Raw genomic sequence first — 22,237 nt, 5'->3', positions numbered from 1 at the left:
TTTTTCAAAGCAAAATACTAAAAAATAAATTTCAATGCTTAAAATTATTAACTTTTTGCTGAGATAGATTTGCAATCAACCAATTACTCAAGTCAACACTAAAAAACCTATACCAATTAATATTAGAAATTAACAAGTTTCAAATATAAGAAGTTGTAGGCAATCATGTAAAACATGCATAATCATTTTTGGCGTAGTAGAACACCTAAGGCAAAGATTAGAGTTAGAAATACCTCTATGAACTCTTTTTACATTTGTTAATAACTTACTACAGATAATTTTTTAAATAAATAAATAAATTAATCTTAGGTAAGTCAAGCTATTTCTAAGTCAATTTGAAACAATCATTATTATTACTTTTATTTATTTAAAAACATATTACATGTTAAAATAAAATAATATAATCAATTATCTATAAAACTTATTTATTTATTGATTAATTTTTCATTCTATAAAAAATTATTAAATAATATACGTATTTTAAGTTAGATGCTTATTGTTAATGAAAATTTGGTTTGAAAGTTTTCATGCAGATTTATTTTATAAAATTTAATAAAAAAACAAAATGAATAGATAGTTTATTATATTACTTTTATTTTAATATGTACTATATTTTAAAAGTATAAGTAAATATTAAATTTTAGATAATAAATTAATAAATATTTAAATTATATAAAATTTAATAATATATATATATATATATATATATATACATATATATAAATTAATAAAAAAATAAAAAAATATGTATGCAATAAATAACTATTTAATATAAGTGAATGTTAATTTTTGTTGACTTTATAAGTTTAATTTTAATGGACAGCTATGATTTTTATATTAATTATTATAAAAATATCTAGTTAATATAATAATCTATTATCAAGTGACATTTTAGTTTTTTTTTTATGTAGTTAGTATATTTAAATTAAAATTTAATTTTACAGGTAAATGTTAATTGGACATCATTTAAAGAATATAAAAAATATTATTAATACATTTTTATTGTTTTTGAATACATTTTAATATTATTATAAAATTTTTAATTTTCTAATTAATATCAAAATATTGATTAAAAAAATAAATTTACATTATTAAGTTTTATCTTTTCATACTCAATTATTTTTAAGGCATTAAAAGAAGAGTTAATTTTAATACCCCATTAACTTAAAAGTTTTTATATTATTAATTAATTAAAGCATATTATAGATATAATTTCAAAATTATTTTTATTATAAAAATAATTACTAATATAATAAATTGTGATTGAAATAGAGTATAAATAATACGTTCAAATTTAAATTTTAAAACAAAATTAAAGTTAATGAAATGTTTTAAATTGTTTTGATTAGGAATTATGATGAGGGATTCTCACGGGTCTGCATATTAAGTAGGGTGGTGAAAGGCAGAGAGGCACACCCAACAAAGCGGGTTTCTTTGGTTGGTAGTGAAGAGGTGAACATGGCATTAGGCATTACCAATTTGGCATTGCAAGAAAAAGGGTTTGCTTGGTTTGACTTTTGACCTTCCAAAATCCAAACTTCAGAGTCAGACTAAACACACACACAACCTCTTTCTTCTTTCACACCTACCATATTACTAAGAAAAAAAGAAAAAGATAAAATTCCACCTTTTTTTGCTGTCTGGCATTTTGTTGAAAGGGTGTCTTCATGAGAAAGATTAATATTTATATATGTCAGAGCATGACAACCTGTTTGAGATTTGTTCCTTCTTGAAGCATTCTTTATATTGGATCGATTAGCTATGAAGTAGAGAGAAGGGGAGGAAGAAAGAGAAGAAAAATGAGTGTGTCTTTGACTGTGATGACCTTCAATCTGCATGATGATGAACCACAAGAGAGTCCTAATTCGTGGGAGAAGAGAAGGGACTTGTGTATTAGCGTTATCACCAGTTACTCACCCATCATCCTTTGTACCCAACAAGGTTCCTTTGCTTCTTCTTTCTCCGATTTGGGTTTTGCTAGATAGTTCTTGATCCTTCTGGATGAAGCTTGCTTTGAATACACAATTTCTTGGCCACTGAAAATGCCCTTTTTTTCTTCTTGGTTTGATTTGATGATTTTTGCTTTGTTTCCCTCTCTTTGGTTCTCTCCCCTTAGAAATTGATTGATCTGGGTTCTTTTTCTTTCTTTTTTTAACAATGACATGTTTGGTTTTTTTGTTGTTTTGATCATTCTGATTTAATTTTCATCTGGATTCAGGAGTGAAAGCACAACTGGATTTTCTCCAGCAGGGTTTGCCAGGTAACTGCTTTTTTAATACGTGGTTCTTCAGCTTAGGAAAGTATTCATCTATTTCATGCATGGTTTGGGTACAAGAATATAAAGTATCTATATATGTACCATAGGCCATAGCGATGGCATTGTTAAAGGGTTACATCATATGTTGCTCTTTATGAAGATAAATATCTCAAGAAGGTGCTGTTATAAGGGAAAACATTAATGCTGTTTTTGTCTTTTATATAGGGATTATGTATTTCCTATCAAACCCTTTTTGTGCTTAGTATTAGTCTTGTTTCTAAATGGATTCTTCTAATTTGATAAAAAATACTCAGGTTATGATCAGTTTGGGATATCACGGATAGGGCCCCAGGACACTACGGATGAGCATTGTACCATCTTCTATGATAGGGAAAAGGTATGAGACTGTTTCAGTATTATCTGGTCTAATTTTCTTAACTGGTTGGAGAACTAATTGGTTTGCTAATTTTTTTCCCCTTATATTGTGTAGGTAGAGCTTCTGGAAGGTGGAACCTTTTGGTTGTCGGAGTCTCCCTCTGTACCTGGAAGCATGTCATGGGGTTCTGAAGTTCCTTGTATTGCAACATGGGCTATATCCTTACGATTTAGAAAAGAAATAATAGCTTCAGTTGTTTTCAGACAGTGTTTTACTTTTGTTACACAACCTTTGAATCACTTGGTTCCTTGACATGATGTCCACACATTTCAACTAAAAGGACTCGAGCCTCCTGGATTTTCTTTTCAGATAGTAAATACAAACATGGATGAGTTCAGTCCTCGTGCCCGTAGACGGAGTGCTTTACTCACATGGCAGCACATTGCATCCTTACCCCCAAGCCTGCCGGTTGTGTACTGTGGAGGCTTCAATACACAAAAGGAATCAACTACTGGACGCTTTCTTCTTGGACGATCGAGGTAGTTTCTTATTACATATATTACCAATTGTTAGTGGTTTATCGATCATCAATTTCAAGTTTATATCATGTTAAAGTCAGTAACTCAAGTTCATATTGCTTGTAGTGCTTGGTGCACCTATCTTTGTTATTCATTTACAGTGAATTCTGTGATAAGATACTGACTATTGTGGAGTAGTTTGTAACTTGTGAGTTTACTCTGACTGAGTGCAGAGAGCATGGTGTAGTTGGCGATATGAGGGATGCATGGCCTAGTGCTCGAGTGAGGAAAAATGTTTCCCTAATCCGCACTTATCATGGATTCAAGGGTACTATTTTTATGCTTTGACACTGCTATTCTCTTTTATAAGCATGATATGACTATGCTATTGCTGAGAGTTATCTGCTGCTGCTAGGTGACAAACAGGGAGCCCTTGAATTCCTCAAGTTAATTTTTAGAGCTCTCTGCCTCTGCTGGGATCGCCAAACACAAGATCTTCACATTGATTGGATCCTTTTCAGAGGTAGATCACTGATTCCTGTTTCTTGTGAAGTGGTGAATGATAATATTGATGGGTATTATCCATCATCTCATTTTCCTATATTTGCTGAGTTTATGCTTCCTCGCACTGTAAGAATGCTAGAATCACCTGTACAAGAAGATAACTAAAATTATATTTCTTGCTATATCTGGCTTCCTCCCTGGTTCTCTTTTTTTCCCCTTGTAGTTGTTTCCATCATGAATGTCTTTCTTAGTGGAATTTGGGATTTGTAGTAATATTAAGGGGAGGGGTATGCAGATATGCTTTATGTGGGCATATCATTATCAGCAAAATTTGTTAGCTGAATACCGCTCCCACAATTAAGGATGATGTATTGGATCATAGTCAAATTTTAATTTGCTTGTCAATTTCAGTTGTTCTAGCTGTTTCCTTCACAAATGCACTTCTAAATTTGATTGAAAAATGTTCTGATATTTGTGACATCTGCGTAGTGATCACTCTTGAATGTGGATTAAATGACACCAAAATATTGTTATTTATGATTAGATATCTGAATTTTTTCCCAACCAGATCCCCCTCATGTGGTATTGTTCAAGAGGAAGAGTTCCCTTATTTTGGTTTATATAAAAGCAAGCAAGCAAAAGCAAGGAAAAATAATATACTGTTATATCCTTATAAGAGATATACTAATTGATATGAAGACGCAATAGTGATGAATTCAAAGATTGATCATGGGAGAGTATAAAAACCAATTAGAATTTGTCACTTAAAATTTCATACCAAGCATGATTTCCCTCTAAATAAATATCACTAAAAAATGTATGATCTTAGGACAATTTAGATAATACAGTTTAAGAGACAAACTATTTTCTCTTTTATTCTCATTCATACCATGAAGCCAACGGGAGGGAGAGATCATGACACAGGTGTAGTTGGGGGAGGCCTGCGGATTCAGAACTAATCGTGGTCTTTCATGGTAATGCCAAACTTTTACAAAATAAAACAAGTAACTTTTAGGTAAAAAAAATTAATCACACTTTTAACCTATGTCTGAATTTATATTTTTAATTTAATTATTTACATATAGTTCTCCATTTTTTAATTATTGAAAGTAAGACTAGTCCTAAATTTTATCACATAATTAATAGAAATATAACAGAAGTATGACTTGTTATTAATTAAAATAAATTCACAAAATATATCATATATTTAAAAAAATTTAACTTGTTACATTTTATATATTATTTATTTATTTAAATATTTTATACATTTGCTTCTTCATTTCTCCTAACATTCTTTCCAAATTTATAAAACAAACAAGATAAAACTTCTCCTCTCCTTTCCCCTATGTTTTCTTCTAACCAAACATAAATCAATTCTTGTTGGTAAACCAGGGTTCAAATTCAAATGATCTTTAGACAAAAGACTTAGCTACTAAACAAGGCAACTTAATTCACAAGTGGCAACATGTTAACTAATACTGTAAATTGTTTAATGCTAGCATAATAATAACGCAAAATTAATTCTTAATTTATGCATAATAAAACTAATGGTAAGAGATCCGGAAGGGAAAAAGAAAAGGATGTACTCACGCATGAAAGATTATTTTTCTGATATTAGATGGAAAAATGGAAGATGATAAAACGGTGTGCACTGCTTTTTACGATGTTTTATATAAATATGAGATGACCAATATTGGTTAATTTGCATTTATTTATTTTTCTTAATTTTCATTGTTTGAACATTTATTCCGTTATACATAGATCAATAAGATGATTTTTTATGAAATTTTTTTTAGAGGTTATGTTTACTAATAAAACATTGGAATATCTGCCAAGTCTATAGTGACTAACTGTTTTTTAATTTAAGAATTAGTGCGTAATCATTGTATTCGACTTTTTCTTGCATTGAGGAAGCAGTTCATGTAACGTCTGTGCGTAAAAATAACATTCTTAAAGCATTATTTCTTACCATTATCGCTTAAATTAAATATATATATATATTTAAATTCGAGCACTGTTATTAATTATGATTAGTAAGTTTTCAAAACAATATATGAATATTATTAAACTAAATATTTTTTGAATAAAAAAAAATACTATGACTACTTAAAAAAATTTCAAATAATAATAGTTATTATTAACAAATATTCTATCAGATTAAATAGGACTAAATTAAAAGTATACATTATTTTTTAAATTAAGAAATAAATTATGAAAAAATAAAATTCTGAATTTAAATTTCATTAAAAAATTAAATACCCTATGCAATAGAAGCAATGTGGCATAATTAAGAGAAAAGAACAACTCTTAAAATATTCTTTAGTACTCGATACCTAGATTTATTAGATTTAATCGATAGAGATAGGTTGATTTGAACTTAATTCAAGGGGTACGAGAATCGAATTTCAATGCAGCCACATTTTGCTTGAAAGAGTTGATCCAAACGTCATTCTTCGCCACCAGAGCTAACCATTCCAATCCAATTAATATAATGAACATGAGTGGATGGTTTGTTTGTTAATCACCGTTAAAACTACGTGATCCATTCACTGCCGCATGTCATGGTCTCATTTCATGGTCATGGATTAGTAATGTCTCGCAAATCCTCACATTTGTGTCTCAACTACTTTTCAAAAAATAAAATTTGTATTTTGACGATCAAGGCTAAGAAAATAACAACAGAGCAGGGGACACGAACAAAACAGCGGAAGAGAAAGAGAGAGTGAAGCGTGTGTTGTATGAAAAAATGGCGAGAGAGCCTCTGGCTAGTGACCTATGGATCTCTGTGTGTATTTGCATTCTGTTCATTGCCCACCAATGTAACTGTTTTTACCTCCCTGGTGTTGCACCTGAGGATTTCTGGAAGGTCTTTACATTTCTTGTTTTCCTTCAAAATGTTTTCTTTTCAAGTATTTTAAGCGTGTTCATTCCTTGCCTCATTGAATCTCTGCTAGATCAGTGATCGGTGGTTTTGGTTATATGGCATCTCCATCCCTTCTTTACCTTGTTGGATTTAGATATTTGTGGTTTCACAATGGGGGTTCTCATGATTTTTTTTTTCTTTATTTTTCTGTTTCGGAAATTTAGTGAACTTTCCTTGGACGTGTGGGGTTCATGGGATCCAAGCTTTTATTCTTGTTATCTAAGAGTTATTTGTTCAAGTAACAATCATGACTCGATCCTCTTTGGTTCATTTTCATGGGGAAAAGTAATTGAAATTCTGTGATAAGATGAGATTTTGAGGGTGACTCAGAAATAGTGAGAGAATCCCATGTTTTCACGGCTAGTTTACTCTATGATCGATGCGACCATGCAATGCCAATGCCAGCAATGGTGGGAATTGCAGGAATTAAGCGTGTATTGTCCCTCGCATAATTATATATATTTGTCATTCTATGCTTGCAGCAAAATTTTGTATTTCCTAGACGTAGTTGACGGTTTATTGACCTGATTCAATCAATGCATAAGTGATCAGCCAAAGAAGCAGGTGATAACTTTTCCAAAATCATCACATTGTTTATTGGTGACAGGGGGATCCGTTGAGGGTGAAAGTGAACAAGCTGACTTCCACAAAAACACAACTTCCTTACTCATACTATTCACTGCCTTATTGTCAGCCAGATCGCATTGTTGACAGTGCAGAAAATCTTGGGGAAGTTCTACGGGGTGACCGCATTGAAAACTCTCCTTATGTGGTTGGTTTAAATTTTTAGGACAGGGTTGTAACTTTCTACCTTTTGTATAATGTGTTTTAACTCTAAAATATTGAAGCAATTTGATTCTTTCAGTTTAAAATGAGAGAACCACAGTTGTGCAATGTTGTGTGTCGTCTAACTCTCAATGCAAAAACGGCGAATGAGTTCAAGGAAAAGATAGATGATGAGTATCGGGTGAACATGTGAGACATCAGTACTCTTTTAAAGTTAAACTTACGCAATTTTGTGTCAATGTCTTTGTGAAAACGGATATTTTATCCTCGCATTGTTGCAGGATTTTAGACAATCTTCCTTTGGTGGTTCCTCTAAGAAGGCTCGATCAGGAAGTATATCTGCATGGCTTCCTTGTTGGTCTTAAAGGACAGTATTCTGGAGTATGTACAAGCTTGCTGAGCGCTGAACATTACTATATAACCATTGTTTTGAATTCATTCTAACTCTTGCACTCGACTCTTGACAGATCAAAGACGAAAAGTATTTTATCCACAACCACTTGGCATTTATGATTAAGTATCATAGAGATCCAGAGATAGAGTTGTCAAGGATTGTAGGATTTGAGGTTAAACCATTCAGGTTGTTTTATAATTCTTTTCCACCTGGTTGTTAAAAGTAGTTTTGTGTTAATCTCTTAATTTCCCAGTTAATAATACTTGTACGTTGAAATTATTCCTATGAGTTCAGTATAAAGCACGAATATGAAGGTGAATGGAATGAGAATACCCGCTTAACTACCTGTGATCCCCATGCAAAGAAGTTAGTCTCCAGCTCTGAATCTCCTCAAGAGGTTGAAGACAAGAAAGAAATCATTTTCACCTATGATGTTGAGTTTGAGGTTAGCTATCAAAATTCATAGCAATTGAACAGAAATAGATTTTGGTGTTGATTTAATTATTAATTTTGGAATTTTTTACCTTGCAGGCGAGTGATGTGAAGTGGGCATATCGCTGGGATACCTATCTTCTAATGGCCGATGACCAGATTCACTGGTTTTCAATTGTCAATTCTTTAATGATTGTCCTTTTCCTTTCAGGAATGGTGGCTATGATAATGATGCGGACACTTTATCGTGATATCTCGAAGTATAATCAATTAGAGACACAAGAAGAAGCCCAAGAAGAGACAGGATGGAAACTTGTCCATGGGGATGTTTTCCGGCCTCCATCAAACTCAGACTTACTCTGTGTGTATGTTGGAACAGGTGTTCAGTTTTTTGGAATGATTCTTGTCACCATGATCTTTGCTGCCCTTGGATTTCTGTCTCCCTCAAATAGAGGGGGGTTGATGACAGCTATGCTCTTGCTCTGGGTATTTATGGGACTGCTCGCTGGATATGCTTCAGCACGTCTTTATAAGATGTTCAAAGGAGCAGAATGGAAGAAAATCACTCTCAGGACAGCCTCTATGTTTCCTGCCACTGCCTTTGCTATATACTTTGTGCTAAATGCTCTAATTTGGGGGCAGAGGTCTTCCGGGGCTGTGCCATTTACAACAATGTTTTCTCTTCTTTTCTTATGGTTTGGCATCTCATTTCCACTTGTCTTTGTTGGTGGTTACGTGGGGTTTAGAAAGCCAGCAATTGAGAATCCTGTAAAGACAAACAAAATAGCTAGGCAGATTCCAGAAAAGGCTTGGTACATGAATCCTGTCTGCTCTATTCTAATAGGAGGCATACTCCCATTTGGCGCGGTCTTCATTGAGCTTTTCTTCATTCTCACATCAATCTGGTTACACCAATTTTATTATATATTTGGCTTCCTGTTCATTGTGTTCATCATCCTCATTATCACCTGTGCTGAGATCACAATTGTTCTCTGCTACTTTCAGCTGTGTAGTGAAGACTACAATTGGTGGTGGAGGTCATATCTGACTTCAGGTTCCTCTGCACTCTACCTTTTCCTATATGCCGTTTTTTATTTCTTCACAAAACTTGAGATCACAAAACCCGTATCTGGAGTACTGTATTTTGGGTACATGCTGCTGCTTTCATATGCATTTTTTGTGTTGACTGGAACAATTGGTTTCTATGCATGCTTCTGGTTCACAAGGCTGATCTATTCATCAGTGAAAATTGACTGACTCTTGTCAATTTTAAGTCATCCCTGTGGTTCCAGTTCCAAGTTGAAGCACAGAAATGTTTAGTCTCCTCAGTATAGGATGCTCTACTACAGTTCTTAATTTTAGTTCAAGTCATCAAGTGTATTTTCCAAATATCCATATTTTGTAATCTTTCTTAGTATCCTTCCCTCTTCTCGGTATACTTGAATATTCTCATTGTTTTGTATGGCACATTCATGAGCATTATTGCAATATGCCTGTCCTCAATGTCTATCTTAGAAAAAGAATGAATTCTTGCAATTAGTAGATGTAAACTTCGGTTTAGATCCTGTATTAAGAAATAAATCACTTTTGTCAATAAGAAATGTTATAAATATCCCAATCTTTCAGAGTTTTTACTTGAATGTTTCTGATAGACACATTTCATAGGAACGGATCATTGTTTCCCTTGTGCTAATTACTTGGTGCTTGTTATAAAACAAAGGTACAAGGAAGGAAATAAGATTGGGAATGTCAGAGTTGTACCTGACTAATTGACTCCCGATTTTACTTGTATGCAACCAAGACCATAAATTAGGAACACGTTAGTGCTCTAGGTAGAATAGTCAGCACAAGTATGAAACCATGATTTTGGTAAGGTTCTTTGGTCTCGATCAGCATCACCAGCCAACTTGGCTGTGCGGATGCAGGGTACATAGATATTCAAGCTAAGCTTGAACCTGGCTTGCTGTACTGACGGGCAATTGAAGGGATTTTGGCTGGACAGCATTCACCTGAAAAATAATTGCAAAATAATGAGGGAATGAGCTAGACAACAAGTAGACAAGAATATTGCAGCTTTAATATTAATAATGAGCCAGTACATAATTTGAAGTGGCTCTGAATGGAAGTGAAAAGCACATTTGAATTTTAGGAGGTATATTCTCTGCTTGCCTAGTTATTATCTTTAATTATGCTGAAAAGGATTCCAGTCGAAAACCACAAGCATATTAAATCTTACATTACTTGTGGATGACAAATAAGACAGACCTTGATTCTGCCAACCAATAACTTCAATAATAAACTTAACAGTACATCCGTTTACATGGTCGGTGGTTGGCCTAATATGACAACCAGTCGGCTTAATGTATAATACTATATAATTTACAAGGTAACAGATGAAAGAGTCATTACAACTCTTGAGACCCTCACAACTGCCATAGAATAACTGTATAATACATTGCTTACGACCTTCACAAGTTCAATCGTAATAGTCAATGGAAACAAACATTTCAAGCACTTAGTTACACATGAAAATTTTAGTCTGCATCTGCAGTAAAGTCAGGCTCAGGGGGTTTCTGTAGTTTCACTAACTCCCTGGCAGTCTTAGCAATTCGATTGCGGTGTACACCACGAAGTGTGTGTGCAGCAAACTTTGAGGCTAACAAGGCAGCACCAAAGCTGTAGGAACTGCCACCAGCATTTTCATGAGTTCCTTCTGACTCATCAGCATCTTCTTCCTTTAGACGAAGCTTCATTATTTTCTTTTTAGAATACCGACGCCATGCTGCTTGAATAAAGCATGCAGCCCAAGTCCTCCATTGTTGAGAGTAAAAACGGAAAGTGTGTTGAACCTGTCTACTGTGAAGGCGCCTAAACTGGCTGGCAACAAATTTTAATTCATCGGCAGTTAAGGCAAAAGCCTCAACCTCTGTTAATGCCTTAACTGTTCGAGTAGAAGATGGAAGATTAGAACCAGATTTAGGATCCAGGGCCCAGGTTAAAAGCTCCTCCCCACAAAAGTCAGCTTCTTTTAGAAAACTGCGGTTGAAAAATCCACTCCTCCCACCATCTGTGGTAACACTCTCCAGGCGACCACGTATGATGAAAAGCATCTCATCAACTGGATCTCCTTCCCGAACAATGTAAGTATTCTCTGTAAATAAACATGGTTTCAGCCTCTCACATATGGCATCAAGCAATCTCTCATCCATACTCTCAAATAGTGGAACCTACAAATCCATGAAAAGCAATCAATGAATTAATAAATTCAGATGTTCAAACATCAATGGATATGGTAATCTGAGAGAGAGATTTAGTCCCAAAAATCTCAGAGAGGCAGCACATGATTTTACGTCTAAAAGAATTTGAAAAGCAGATATAGAGTCAATGAGACAGAAGAATCAAATAATTATACTCATGCAAAAGGACCAAATAAGCATAACCCTGGGTAAAGAAAACATACCCTCCTCACTAAGGCCAAACAGAGATGACGCTTAATATCTCTTCTAAGATCCTTAGGTAGACTCTGAACTAAATTTTCTTCATCTACACCACGTGTTGCCAGCCACTTATATTGATCATACCGTCTCACACGCTCCCTAAGATCTTGTGGGAGCAGGCGGTGATGCATCCACTGTTCTGAATCGCGCCTTTTGACTCTCATTTCCTCGAGCCTAATGGTAAGAGACTGAAGATATGTCTGTAATCAAGCGGAAAATACAGAAACCTCAGTATTGGGTACAAAAAAATCTTCTCTTTCATACTTTGATGGACATAAATTTCAAAGCTATTTATTTACAAGGCCATTTTGTGATAACGAGAAACATTTGGAACAAACTTAAAAATATTAAGTGTTAATTGTGCATTACATGCATGTCGATGTGAATGTAAATTTGCTGGAATTTCTTAAGGCAGAATTATATCAGCTCTTGGATCTCTCTTGGCATGAACATGAGCAGTTCTCAACTGCAAAGAACATACATTGACTCTGACATAAACATTGGTAGGAAGTGTATTGGGTGAAAGTGCAAAAGCAAGAGGAGTTAGATTTCACCTTTTAATTTTACATGCATAATCAAGAATAGTTCTTCTCAGTTTCACGTGATACTCATTATTCATAATATCGTATATATAGGCTATATTGATGTCTTCCATATAAGCCAAAATGACCTGAAAAAGTTGGGGCAAATAAAATCGGTACGCAACAAAAGCATCCATGTCTTATTTTCTTTTTTCTTTTTTTATTGTTATAAAAAATGCTGAAAAGTTTAAAACAGACTAACTTTTGTTCTTTTTAATGACTGTATCCACACTATGTTAGAGCCCCCCAAAAAAGACAAGAAGATGTGTCAGACATGTGTCATCAATGTGTCATGTCAGACACGTTTGTGTCTGTGTCCATGTCTGCACTAAAGTAGTGTGTCCATGCTTAAATAGTTCTCAAAATGAATACTATATGTAGTTCATCAGTTAAGACAGAAAATTTACCAATGGCAATAATAGATTTCATCTTCAACAATACATGCTTTAGCCAGAGAAAAAAGCCAAGTGGCAAGTCAATCTTTCCTCTGCGTAACATATATCAAATCATATGCTGCCTCCAGCTGCCCTTACAAAAATATAGTAACTAAATGACTATTGATGGGCTAGCTACTCCATTACAATACCATTTAATATCATTTAATCCTACTCACACACCATATGTACAATTGCAATTGCAACATTCAATTCCATTTAATCACTCGGATATTGATATTGCTGATAAGCATGAAAATTAACATTATTAGGTAATTCAACAATTCAAGTATCCAGCACATTTGATCTAGATGAATACAAGTCTATGGATACTCCAGCAGTCCAGCATGTTCCTGACAAACTGAATACCAAGACTCCCAGCAGTCTTACTTTCATGTAATGTTAAGTTCAATGGTTTGAAGTATACCTGCATGTTGCCAATAAGAAGTGCAAAGAGGATGAGGCCGGATATAGCAAGTGCTATTGAAAAGATAACCTCCCCAGGATAGGTGCTAGTTTGAAGCCCCTGGCCAAGTGTACTGCAGTAAAATCAATGGAAAATTGGCATTGGCATTACAAATGAGAAAGAGAAAAGGAGGGGGATGAGGAGAAGGAAAAGACATGGGGACAAGTGATTTTCATCTATATACTAAATCTGAAATATAAAGCATGTACTTTGGCAGAAAGCCCTACTGTTCAAAAGCAAACTCTCCAAAAATACTCAGTATTTGACAGAAACTAGAATTAGATGAGCATTAATGTATTTACAAAACCAGATCTTTCCCTCTTCTGAACTAATATAAAACTCATATCAGTATCAAAAAGAAAGGTTACAGAAAGTATCTATTGCAGTCAGTTTCTGAAATACTGAAAAATAGAAGATAAAAAAGAAATGCAACAGATTCTTTGAGGGACATGCACACTGCCCACTGTTATTTTATTCAAATTCTCCTTAAACCTAGTTCATATCCTCCTTTCTTTCATATAGTAACTGATACCCAGCACTTACCAAATTCCTTGCCATGTGTGCATACTGGTATGAGCCTGATCAATGATAATTTTACAGGCTTACTAAAAAGGTCAGTTTTAGAACAAATCGTGAAACAAAACAAAAATGTAGGACATATAACTTATCACCTTTTAGATACAAAGTGAGAAACCAGTAACCTAGATGCCAAACTACATAACAACTAATAGATATCCTTCTAAAGGTAATGCAATTAAGTGTATTTAATGATGAGACTAGTAATCTACCTTTAGAATTAATTTTAATGCAACAAATTTTGAGATTGCAGAACCCTGATAATAAAAAAAAAGGTTAATAAATTTGAGAGATTGTGGAACCCTAATCTGATTAACACATAAAATAATTCACTTGCAATGCAATTTGTTTGTCACAGGCTCACAGCTTTATCCTGACCAGAAATCCTTGTTTAATGTAGGGTGGTCCCTAGTCACTACGACAAATAATTCCTCCAATGATTTAAAGATATTCAAATTTTCTTTCCACTAAACCTTTCAAACACACAACACTAACAAAAGGAATATTCAAGAGGTGCAACCTAAAGAGAGTTTAATTTATCCAGCAACCCAATCCATTACTAATACAACTGTAACCAACAGTGTTTCCTTCTAATTTGTCTAAACTCAATACACTTTTTGTGAGAGCCCAGAATAAAGAGGCAAGCTGTTAGGAGGAAGAAGAGAGAAAAGGAAAAGTTAGTTAGCATAGTTATTGTAGTTAGTTAGTGAAAGGAGTGAGTTGGTTAGGACAGTTATGGTAGTTAGTTAGTGATAGAAGTTAGTTAGATAGAAGGGGTTTGAGGGGTAAATAAATCACAGATGAAGATATAAAGGAAAAGGAATTTAGATTTTTTATCATGTGTAAATTGAGCTTTTGCTCTTTGGGAAAAGAGAAAACTCTTGCAAGGCAGGAATCCTTAGAGGAGAGATTTCTCTCCTATTTTCTGCTCTTTCCATTCATTTCAATAAGACTTTTTCTTTCCCATTTTTATTCTTGGGTTCATAATACAAGCCCAGGGGGAAGCTGATTCACCAAATGTCACATGGTCCAAATCCAAAAGTGTAAAAGGTCTATGCGAGGAAGAATAGAATAGAAAGGGGTAAAAAGCAAATGTGAGAGTAAGCTGGCAGAGAGAGAAGGTGGAGGTTGGGGGGTCGTTACAAGCTTGTATGTTTTGGGTGTCAATAGAGAAAGTACAGGAAGCGGGAGTATTTTTTGGGAAAATAATCATTTAATTTGTTACAAATGGAAAGCCATAGCTCTCTGTAGGAGTATTGCTCTGTGGCAATTCCAATTCTTTTCCACTGTAATTCATTTCATTTCATTTTCAATCTACATATCAGTTTTTGCTTTGTTATTGTTGAGCCACTTGTTTGTGCATAATTGATACCAGTTCTGTATCAATTTGACAAATATGCAGAAATAATATAATCACTCCATTCAGAAATACATACTTCACATAGAACATATTTGTTTCAGTCTTTCTATTAGCTGTTAGAGAATGCATGATACAAATGTCCAAAGGAAATAAAACTAATTACCTCAAATTCTGGAGCCCCCACCATAAACAGTAACAGTATTTGGAGATGAACTTCTTAGATGAAATGATGCCAGATGACATTGCTTGCGTAAAAATTCCAAAATCAAAAGGTGGAGGATCACCATCTGCAGAGCAGTTTGACTTAAGAATAGATTCACTTGTATTATTCCAGGCACTATAACCTTCCAGGTGCTGGTTCCCACAATATAGGAAGTTTTTATTGTACCCATTGTCACTACATGCCTTCTGCCAGCATGATTGATTTCGTTCAATAGCTAACAAGTACCAAAAAGCACCAACTATCTGCAAATTTATCAAAATAAATTATTGGCAAAGTTGAAACATGATAAAGCTCTATAAAAAGAATAATAACAAGTGAGATTGTATATTGCTCAAACAGAACAAGGCAAGGAAGATAGACAAAATTAAGCACCACAAAAAACAAAACAAAAGAAAAACTTACATGACTGGCAAGCATGTATAACAGCAAATAATATGCAGCACCTGCCCATGCAGTTTCGGCAAAGACACCAGCTGTTCTCTTGAGCTCTGAAGTCAATGGTACCATTCGAAGAAATCTAGGAACATACTGAAGCAAGATAATGAACATCAAGGCTTGCTTTGTTGCTAGTACCTCTGAACCTTTTGACCTATGAAGAAATGTCCAAACCACAATCTGAATACAAGAACGAATAAAAGAAAACAAAAGTATGAGTTGAGTATATAAACACCTTAAAATTGCAGATAATAAGCACAATCACTAGTTTAACACAAATATCTGTTGTATCTTCATCAATGGATGTCCACTGAGCAGTCAAACAAGAGTTTTGAACATATTAATGAATGTCCAGTAAGCAGTTGCAAATTTCAGCAGAATATTAAAAGTAAATATATGTATATATGCACTCAAAAGTCAAGTAGTCAACAGTTAATATAAATCAAAAAGAAAATCCCTATCTTTAAGAATTTAAAATCAAAGATTACAGATATGCAATGGGATTGGGGAGCTTTACTGTATATATGAGACCAATCCTTGATCCAAACACAAAAATAAACATCAAGTGGACAGCAGCCAAAACATTATTTCATGGCAATCCATCATGGAAATGGAAAATAACAGTCAGCTACAGACACTGCTAATACAGAAGGATCATAAACCAAGGAAAATAGTCATGTAGTATGAACAAAAAGAGATTGGTTGAAGATAACAACAGTTTCTTTCTTCTGACCTGCGGTATCGGCAACACAGACAGGAAATCAATGATGAAATACCGCCGCAAGTATCGCTTGGCTATCTGTGCCGAATCTATCACAAGCTCACCCCGCCCAAAGACACGAGAAGATGGAGCAATATAAGCAGTACGAAATTGGAGGGCCATGTGTATAAGATAGAAACCATCAATAACTGTTCTTAAGGTTGTAACTATTGTTGCCAACTTTTGGTCTATGCCAAGACAGTGAGATGGATCATTGATGACAGGAAGATAAAAAAACAATGGATCCACTGACACAGCCAAAATGCATGAGATAACAAAAAGCTTATTCCATAAGAGCAAAAGTTTGTCCTGAGGATCGAATATCTTCTTCTCTGATACTTTAAGATCTTCTGGGAACACAGCCCTAGATACTCCCAACCCAAGTGATCGCCCTATTGACTTCAGTCCTTCAGATCCCCTTCTCATTCCTCTTTTAAAAGACCTAGAGGTTGTGCTGTTTCCATGACCACCATGACTTAATTTATCAATACTAAATCCAGATTTCATAACCCCAGCATCAGAAGTTGAAGACAGTCTGGAATCCAAGGTATCCAACCTAGAAATTAAATATGATGAAGACACTTATAAATGACTGAATGAGTGACACAGTAAATGGTTAATTGGTTATATATCCGTTGATATATTATGGCCAAAAAAGTAAATTAAATATACTGATGCCAAAAGTTTACATCATATTGACATGATTTATCTTTGCAATAACCTAAATTTATTCTAAAATTGGAATTTAGAAATAGCAATAACTTATGCGAGCTAAGAACATGCAAATAAATATTGTTAACATTATATTACTATCTTCTCCTTCATATCTCTACCATAACCCTTTGACACAAGTATATTGGATACCTCAAAAAATTTTCCCTCTGGCCACCCATGTACTCTGACTTGTAATCAAACATCTTTCAACAGTTGATCACAAATGCACAGCCTGCAGACAGACAAAACAAAATTTAAAACAATGAACAATAGCAATAACAATCTTCAAGGTCAGATTTCAAATGGTCATTACAAGCCTCAGATTTCAAATGGTCATTACAAGCCTCAGTTACTTTCTTCTGATGTTAAACCATATACGTAAATTCACTTTATAATGTAGATTGACTGCACCAGCCTAATGAACCTAAAGTTGCCACTTGCTTGTTAAATCATTTTCCTTTAGTATGGTATTTGTGAAAGTTTTCATCCTCTAAACCAAACTGCTGTTTACTCTATAGTTCTCATTAAGTATCCCAACATAGTAAAATCAAAAGTCCATACACTTGGATAGTTCTAAAAGAAATCATCCCTTGTCCTCGAGAGTACCATTCTCTAGATGTTCCCAACACATATATTGCATCTAGTAAATTAAACTTTAGGGGAGATAAATTCATGGGAGAAATTGTCAAGTAAATGATAATGGAGTAAAAATCCTTACCCCTCAAAGATCAAAGATGTTTGGCACATGAAAAAAACAAATGTTAACAAAAAGAAAAATTAAGTGGTTCAATTCAACAATAACATTATGAGTAGTCTTCACTAAGACAACTCTCTCTCTCTCTCTCTCTCTCTCTCTCTCTCTCACTCACTCACACACACACAGAGCTTCGAATCTCTCTCTGTGAAAAACACCACGCAATCTCAAAAGTCAAGAGCGAGAGTAGACAGAGGCAGACCGAAAATCTCGCCGCCGGAAAGGTATTGTTGCGAAAGTTCATACCGGAAGTTGAAGTGAAAATTATCCAAAAAATTAACAAAATTTCCTTTACAAACACATACACACACAGACAAAACACTCCCAAAATTTCTCGGCGTAACCAAAAATAGCGGTAGGGTTAACTGCCACTAAGTTCAAGTTCAACACAACGGAAAGTAAACACTCAGCAAACTCTCTCCCACAAATTTCCAAATTAAAATTCCATCGACATGCAGTAATCCGAAGCAAACAGAACAGAAACTCTAGCACTGATTTCATTAAGATTAAAGCAATGAAAATGGAAAAGGGGGGAACGGACCTCTTCGGAGAGAAATAATGGATGTTGAACGAACAATGACGGAAGAAGAAGAAGAAGAAGAAGAAGAACACGGAGAGGCATTTAAGGCGGAATTTCGGTCTCTGAGAGATAAGTCATTGTCATAGTTGTCGAACGCATGACAAGAGAAGCGAAAAAGGAAAGGGGAAGGAAAGCAGACAAACCGTAATCACAATAACAAAATTAAAAAATAAATATTTTTATATATATGAAAAAATATCTATTTTTTCCAAACTAAATGCTGTAATAACTGCTATTGGACAAGACAATGACAAATTTATAAAATAATCTCTCGTTTGAATTTTTTCATACCAGACTCATAAAATCTCTTCTTCTTCTTTTTTGTTATCCTTTAATTTAATTCCTCTAAAATTTTAAAAAAATTTACTCTAAAAAACAACTAAAAAGGTCAACATACTTTAGAGTACAACTAGAAAAGGTCACCCTTGCTCACACACGGGTAAACGCGTCCCGTTTTTCTTGTCTTCTATATATATATATATATAGTAAATAAAAGTACACTAATAATCATAAATTTTTTAATAATTATATATATATATATATACATTATAAATTTCTTGTATTACTACTCCTTCTCCTTAAACAACAATGCTTTTGAATTTTGATGGTTATTTTTCTAATTTAATCTTGTTTTAAAAATAAACAAATTATACTAAATAAGAAAAATTAACTACAAGAGATCAAGTAATAAGAAGGTAAACAAAAATTACTCCCAAGTTATATTCTCCTGTATCTTACGTTAACGAGTTCTAATGATTGATTAAAAAATTATTATTATTTATATATTTTTAAGATAATAAATACATATATTTCTTTTTTTAACTTATTTTATTTAGTAAAAGGAGTATTGTTAGAAAAATTTATAAGAAAATATAGCAAAGTTTTATAATTTTTAGATTGAAATTGAATATATTTAATCCTTATAAAATGTAGCTAGTTTTATTTAAAATTCTGTAATGAAAATTTTCTTATTTTATCTTATTTTCTTCAAATTTTATTTTTTCATATCTATCGTTAACATCGTGTTAGATAGTTATTGGCTTAAAAACTAACGTATGCCTTGTTAAACTTTGTCTCATGGACCAACTTATATTATATATTACTAAAAAAATCTCAAGCACAAATTAGGATTTTCATCCTTGAATCACAGAAAAGATAATCTTTTCTTTAACACAACAGAAAAGTTAATAACGTGAAATCGTAAAATGCACAAATAAGAAGTAGAATTTATTTGGCAATGATGACTTAGGAACATTCAATACAGGTGCATTTAAATCCAAACTTATTGAATCTCAAAATTACCAAGAACACTGGACTTAGGGTACAGGAAACAAACATCTACCCATCAAAGAAAGACTTAAGATGAAAACGAAAAAACTTGACCTCACCATACAAATGTTGGATATAGCTAGTAAAAGAAATATTAATATGTAAATACACAATAATATTCTCTCATGTTGAGCACATCATCACTAATGAAACTCCTACCCACATTATAACTCCAATGAATCCATTATTTGAACCAAGAGCAACACCTTGATTATGCGACGAAAGTGGTGACGGTGTTGGTGACAAAGAAGGCAATGGTGATGGTGAAGGAGAGGAAGAATTAGACATTTTCTTGCTTTTCTTAGGCATGACATCCACAACCAGCTTTAACCCCATTTGGCAATGAGTTTGTGTTCCACTGATGAAGTGTTTTGGTCCTAATTTGCTAAGTAAAACATTAGTATTTCCGTCGTTGAATACTAAGTGTTGCCCCTTTGTTATGCAACGTGCGTAGTCCGTCTCATTCACTACGTGCACTGATTCTGTTCTCCTATCGTATTTAAATGCTACAAACATTCAAACAAGAATAATGAGCTTTAACCAACACAAAATGCTAACACAATTCCTCTAAGAAATAAATACTTATATTGAAATGTTATTAATATACTTTTTATAACTGATCTTTTTTAAGTTATAAATATGAACCTAGTATTTTAATTTTTCAAAAAAATAAATCTATCATAAAGATTATTTGAAGAATGTTACTAGCTTTTTAATAAAATAAAAGTTTTGTTAACTTCAATTCTTAAAGTTAAAGATAAACAACTAATAATAGTAAAATTATTAAAAAAATAAATATTTATTATATTTTTATAATTTCAATATAATTATATACTTTTTTCATTAAAATTTTTTATCTGAGAAGTTTTAAATTCAGCCCTAAAAACTAAAGTTAACAAAAACTCATAAAATAATAATAATAATAGCCAGAATGAAATCTAAGTTCATTAACTATCATCTTATTACATATACTTAATTTTCTCTACTTATCTATGTATTTGCATAAATTTTGTACAGAGAAATTGGAAAAACAAATTTTTTAATTACTTTGAAGTGTGCATGTTTTCTAATCTGTACCGAATAAATCAAAGTAAAAAGCAAAGAGTAATTACTGAGAGAATCGCCGACTCTGAATTGGTGAGTCTTGGCCCACTTGTTGAGTGAATCAGGTGAGGGAAGAGGAACCCTCCAAGAATTTTCAGTGCCTCCAACCAAATATTCTTTGGATTGGGAGCAGCAAAACAAGAGGCACATTGAGAACACAAAGACCAAAAATGGAGACGCGGGTGCTAAACACAATGCCATGGATTATTAGTGGCAGAGGGTTAATGGCCAAATGCTAGCAACCAATGGAGATATACGAAGCACTGGTTTTTGGGTTCCAAAGTAATAAATAGCCTTTGCTTTGAATGATAGCCACTTGGCAATAGGTAGAAGCAGCACATATTGGCGAAGTGGCGAGCCAACGTGCATGTCTTTTAAAGCACCTTTTCGATGTCTTTTAGGATGAATTACATACATTTATTTGACAAGTACTTGGCTAATTTTTTAGCATGAGTTAGCTTTTGAGACCAAAGTTAAGTCTAAATTTTCTAATGAAAATGATTTTAATTAAATTGAAAATTTTACATTGTTAGAATTCTCATTTTAAGTTTATTTACCCAATTTTTTTTAAAAGTGAAATGCTGACAATTAATGTATGTATTGTTTAAAATTTCATACGATGCGAGTTAACCCTTTATCAATGGAATCAAAAATAAACTTTCATCTATTCATAAATTAAAATAAAAATGTTGGCAACATTTCTAGACGAATCTATGTGACATACCTGTTCATTTTTTGAGGGGTTAACTGTGTTTTCGTTTCAAAGTAGAGGCAGCAAGTGCAGGGCGTCTTCGTTTGTGTTTGTCTTTGTGACTTAATGACAATCGTCAAGGGCACATGCTAACAATATTTTTGTGAAAAAACTATTTAGTATGTAACCTTATACGTTATTGCTTATATATAATATAACGGAGTTTAATTTTAATAAACTGTTAATATAAAAAAATTTATACTACTAATTAATTAAAAGATACAATAGATGTAACTTTTAATTAAATATCGTAGAAGTTAAAAAAATTGTCTAAACAGTAATTTGTGATTGAATAACATCATAAAAAAATACATTTTAAATAAACTTATATTAATATTCAGAGAAAAAAATCTTGTAATTTTGATAATGGAAGCTATCACACTAATAACTCGGAACTGTGTTTTGCCGATCAAGGAGCTGAAAACACAATCACCTACCGTTTGGTAATAAGATTGTCCAATCAGTTTCAAAAATTTTGATTTT

At 33.3% G+C, this 22,237-nt stretch overlaps 4 protein-coding genes across 5 annotated transcripts; 2 read left to right on the top strand and 2 right to left on the bottom strand.

Moving 5' to 3' along the window:
* The first annotated feature begins 1,428 nt into the window (after positions 1-1,428).
* LOC113846379 lies at positions 1,429-3,913 on the top strand. The gene is made up of 7 exons (XM_027474555.1): positions 1,429-1,941; positions 2,219-2,260; positions 2,572-2,654; positions 2,748-2,849; positions 2,958-3,172; positions 3,385-3,479; positions 3,567-3,913. The coding sequence occupies exons 1-7, from the start codon at positions 1,800-1,802 to the stop codon at positions 3,818-3,820; spliced, it is 933 nt and encodes a 310-aa protein (XP_027330356.1). The 5' UTR covers positions 1,429-1,799; the 3' UTR covers positions 3,821-3,913.
* A 2,488-nt stretch (positions 3,914-6,401) lies between these two features.
* On the top strand, positions 6,402-9,447 carry LOC113846378 (transmembrane 9 superfamily member 8-like). The gene is made up of 7 exons (XM_027474554.1): positions 6,402-6,521; positions 7,186-7,350; positions 7,444-7,553; positions 7,646-7,745; positions 7,832-7,944; positions 8,053-8,203; positions 8,290-9,447. Exons 1-7 carry the CDS (start codon positions 6,402-6,404, stop codon positions 9,445-9,447), a joined length of 1,917 nt encoding a protein of 638 aa, XP_027330355.1.
* A 948-nt stretch (positions 9,448-10,395) lies between these two features.
* Positions 10,396-18,716, bottom strand: LOC113846118 (probable cyclic nucleotide-gated ion channel 5). 2 transcript variants are annotated; one of them, XM_027474044.1, is made up of 8 exons: positions 18,532-18,716; positions 17,387-17,468; positions 16,496-17,078; positions 15,730-15,942; positions 15,268-15,569; positions 13,130-13,241; positions 11,651-11,887; positions 10,396-11,417 (listed from the first exon to the last, which is right to left on the bottom strand). In XM_027474044.1, the coding sequence occupies exons 2-8, from the start codon at positions 17,437-17,439 to the stop codon at positions 10,725-10,727; spliced, it is 2,193 nt and encodes a 730-aa protein (XP_027329845.1). In that variant the 5' UTR covers positions 17,440-17,468; positions 18,532-18,716; the 3' UTR covers positions 10,396-10,724. The 2 variants fall into 2 exon arrangements, with proteins under 2 accessions (XP_027329845.1, XP_027329846.1); XM_027474045.1 differs by lacking the exon at positions 18,532-18,716 and adding an exon at positions 17,955-18,112 and having other exon boundaries at positions 10,440-11,417.
* A 1,306-nt stretch (positions 18,717-20,022) lies between these two features.
* LOC113874764 (early nodulin-55-2) lies at positions 20,023-21,204 on the bottom strand. Its single transcript, XM_027512978.1, has 2 exons — positions 21,012-21,204; positions 20,023-20,405 (listed from the first exon to the last, which is right to left on the bottom strand). Exons 1-2 carry the CDS (start codon positions 21,202-21,204, stop codon positions 20,023-20,025), a joined length of 576 nt encoding a protein of 191 aa, XP_027368779.1.
* Positions 21,205-22,237: the final 1,033 nt, after the last annotated feature.

This window comes from Abrus precatorius, unplaced genomic scaffold (genome assembly GCF_003935025.1).
Source record: "Abrus precatorius isolate BTA unplaced genomic scaffold, Abrus_2018 Scaffold8, whole genome shotgun sequence".
NCBI lineage: Eukaryota > Viridiplantae > Streptophyta > Magnoliopsida > Fabales > Fabaceae > Abrus > Abrus precatorius.
This window is presented reverse-complemented; position numbering and strand designations above follow the sequence as displayed.

Bases quoted from the DNA above. Each gene is read 5' to 3' on its own strand.
- LOC113846379 (XM_027474555.1), top strand. From the start codon at position 1,800: ATGAGTGTGTCTTTGACTGTGATGACCTTCAATCTGCATGATGATGAA. The intron at 3,173-3,384 runs GTAGTTTCTTAT...GACTGAGTGCAG, and splicing joins TTTCTTCTTGGACGATCGAG to AGAGCATGGTGTAGTTGGCG. The intron at 3,480-3,566 runs GTACTATTTTTA...TGCTGCTGCTAG, and splicing joins CACTTATCATGGATTCAAGG to GTGACAAACAGGGAGCCCTT.
- LOC113846378 (XM_027474554.1), top strand. From the start codon at position 6,402: ATGGCGAGAGAGCCTCTGGCTAGTGACCTATGGATCTCTGTGTGTATT. The intron at 6,522-7,185 runs GTCTTTACATTT...TATTGGTGACAG, and splicing joins CACCTGAGGATTTCTGGAAG to GGGGATCCGTTGAGGGTGAA. The intron at 7,746-7,831 runs GTATGTACAAGC...GACTCTTGACAG, and splicing joins TTAAAGGACAGTATTCTGGA to ATCAAAGACGAAAAGTATTT.
- LOC113846118 (XM_027474044.1), bottom strand. From the start codon at position 17,439: ATGTTTGATTACAAGTCAGAGTACATGGGTGGCCAGAGGGAAAATTTT. The intron at 17,079-17,386 runs GTATCCAATATA...TTTAATTTCTAG, and splicing joins CAGAGGGAAAATTTTTTGAG to GTTGGATACCTTGGATTCCA. The intron at 13,242-15,267 runs GTAATTAGTTTT...ATTTTACTGCAG, and splicing joins TGGGGGCTCCAGAATTTGAG to TACACTTGGCCAGGGGCTTC.
- LOC113874764 (XM_027512978.1), bottom strand. From the start codon at position 21,204: ATGGCATTGTGTTTAGCACCCGCGTCTCCATTTTTGGTCTTTGTGTTC. The intron at 20,406-21,011 runs GTAATTACTCTT...GAATGTTTGTAG, and splicing joins CAGAGTCGGCGATTCTCTCA to CATTTAAATACGATAGGAGA.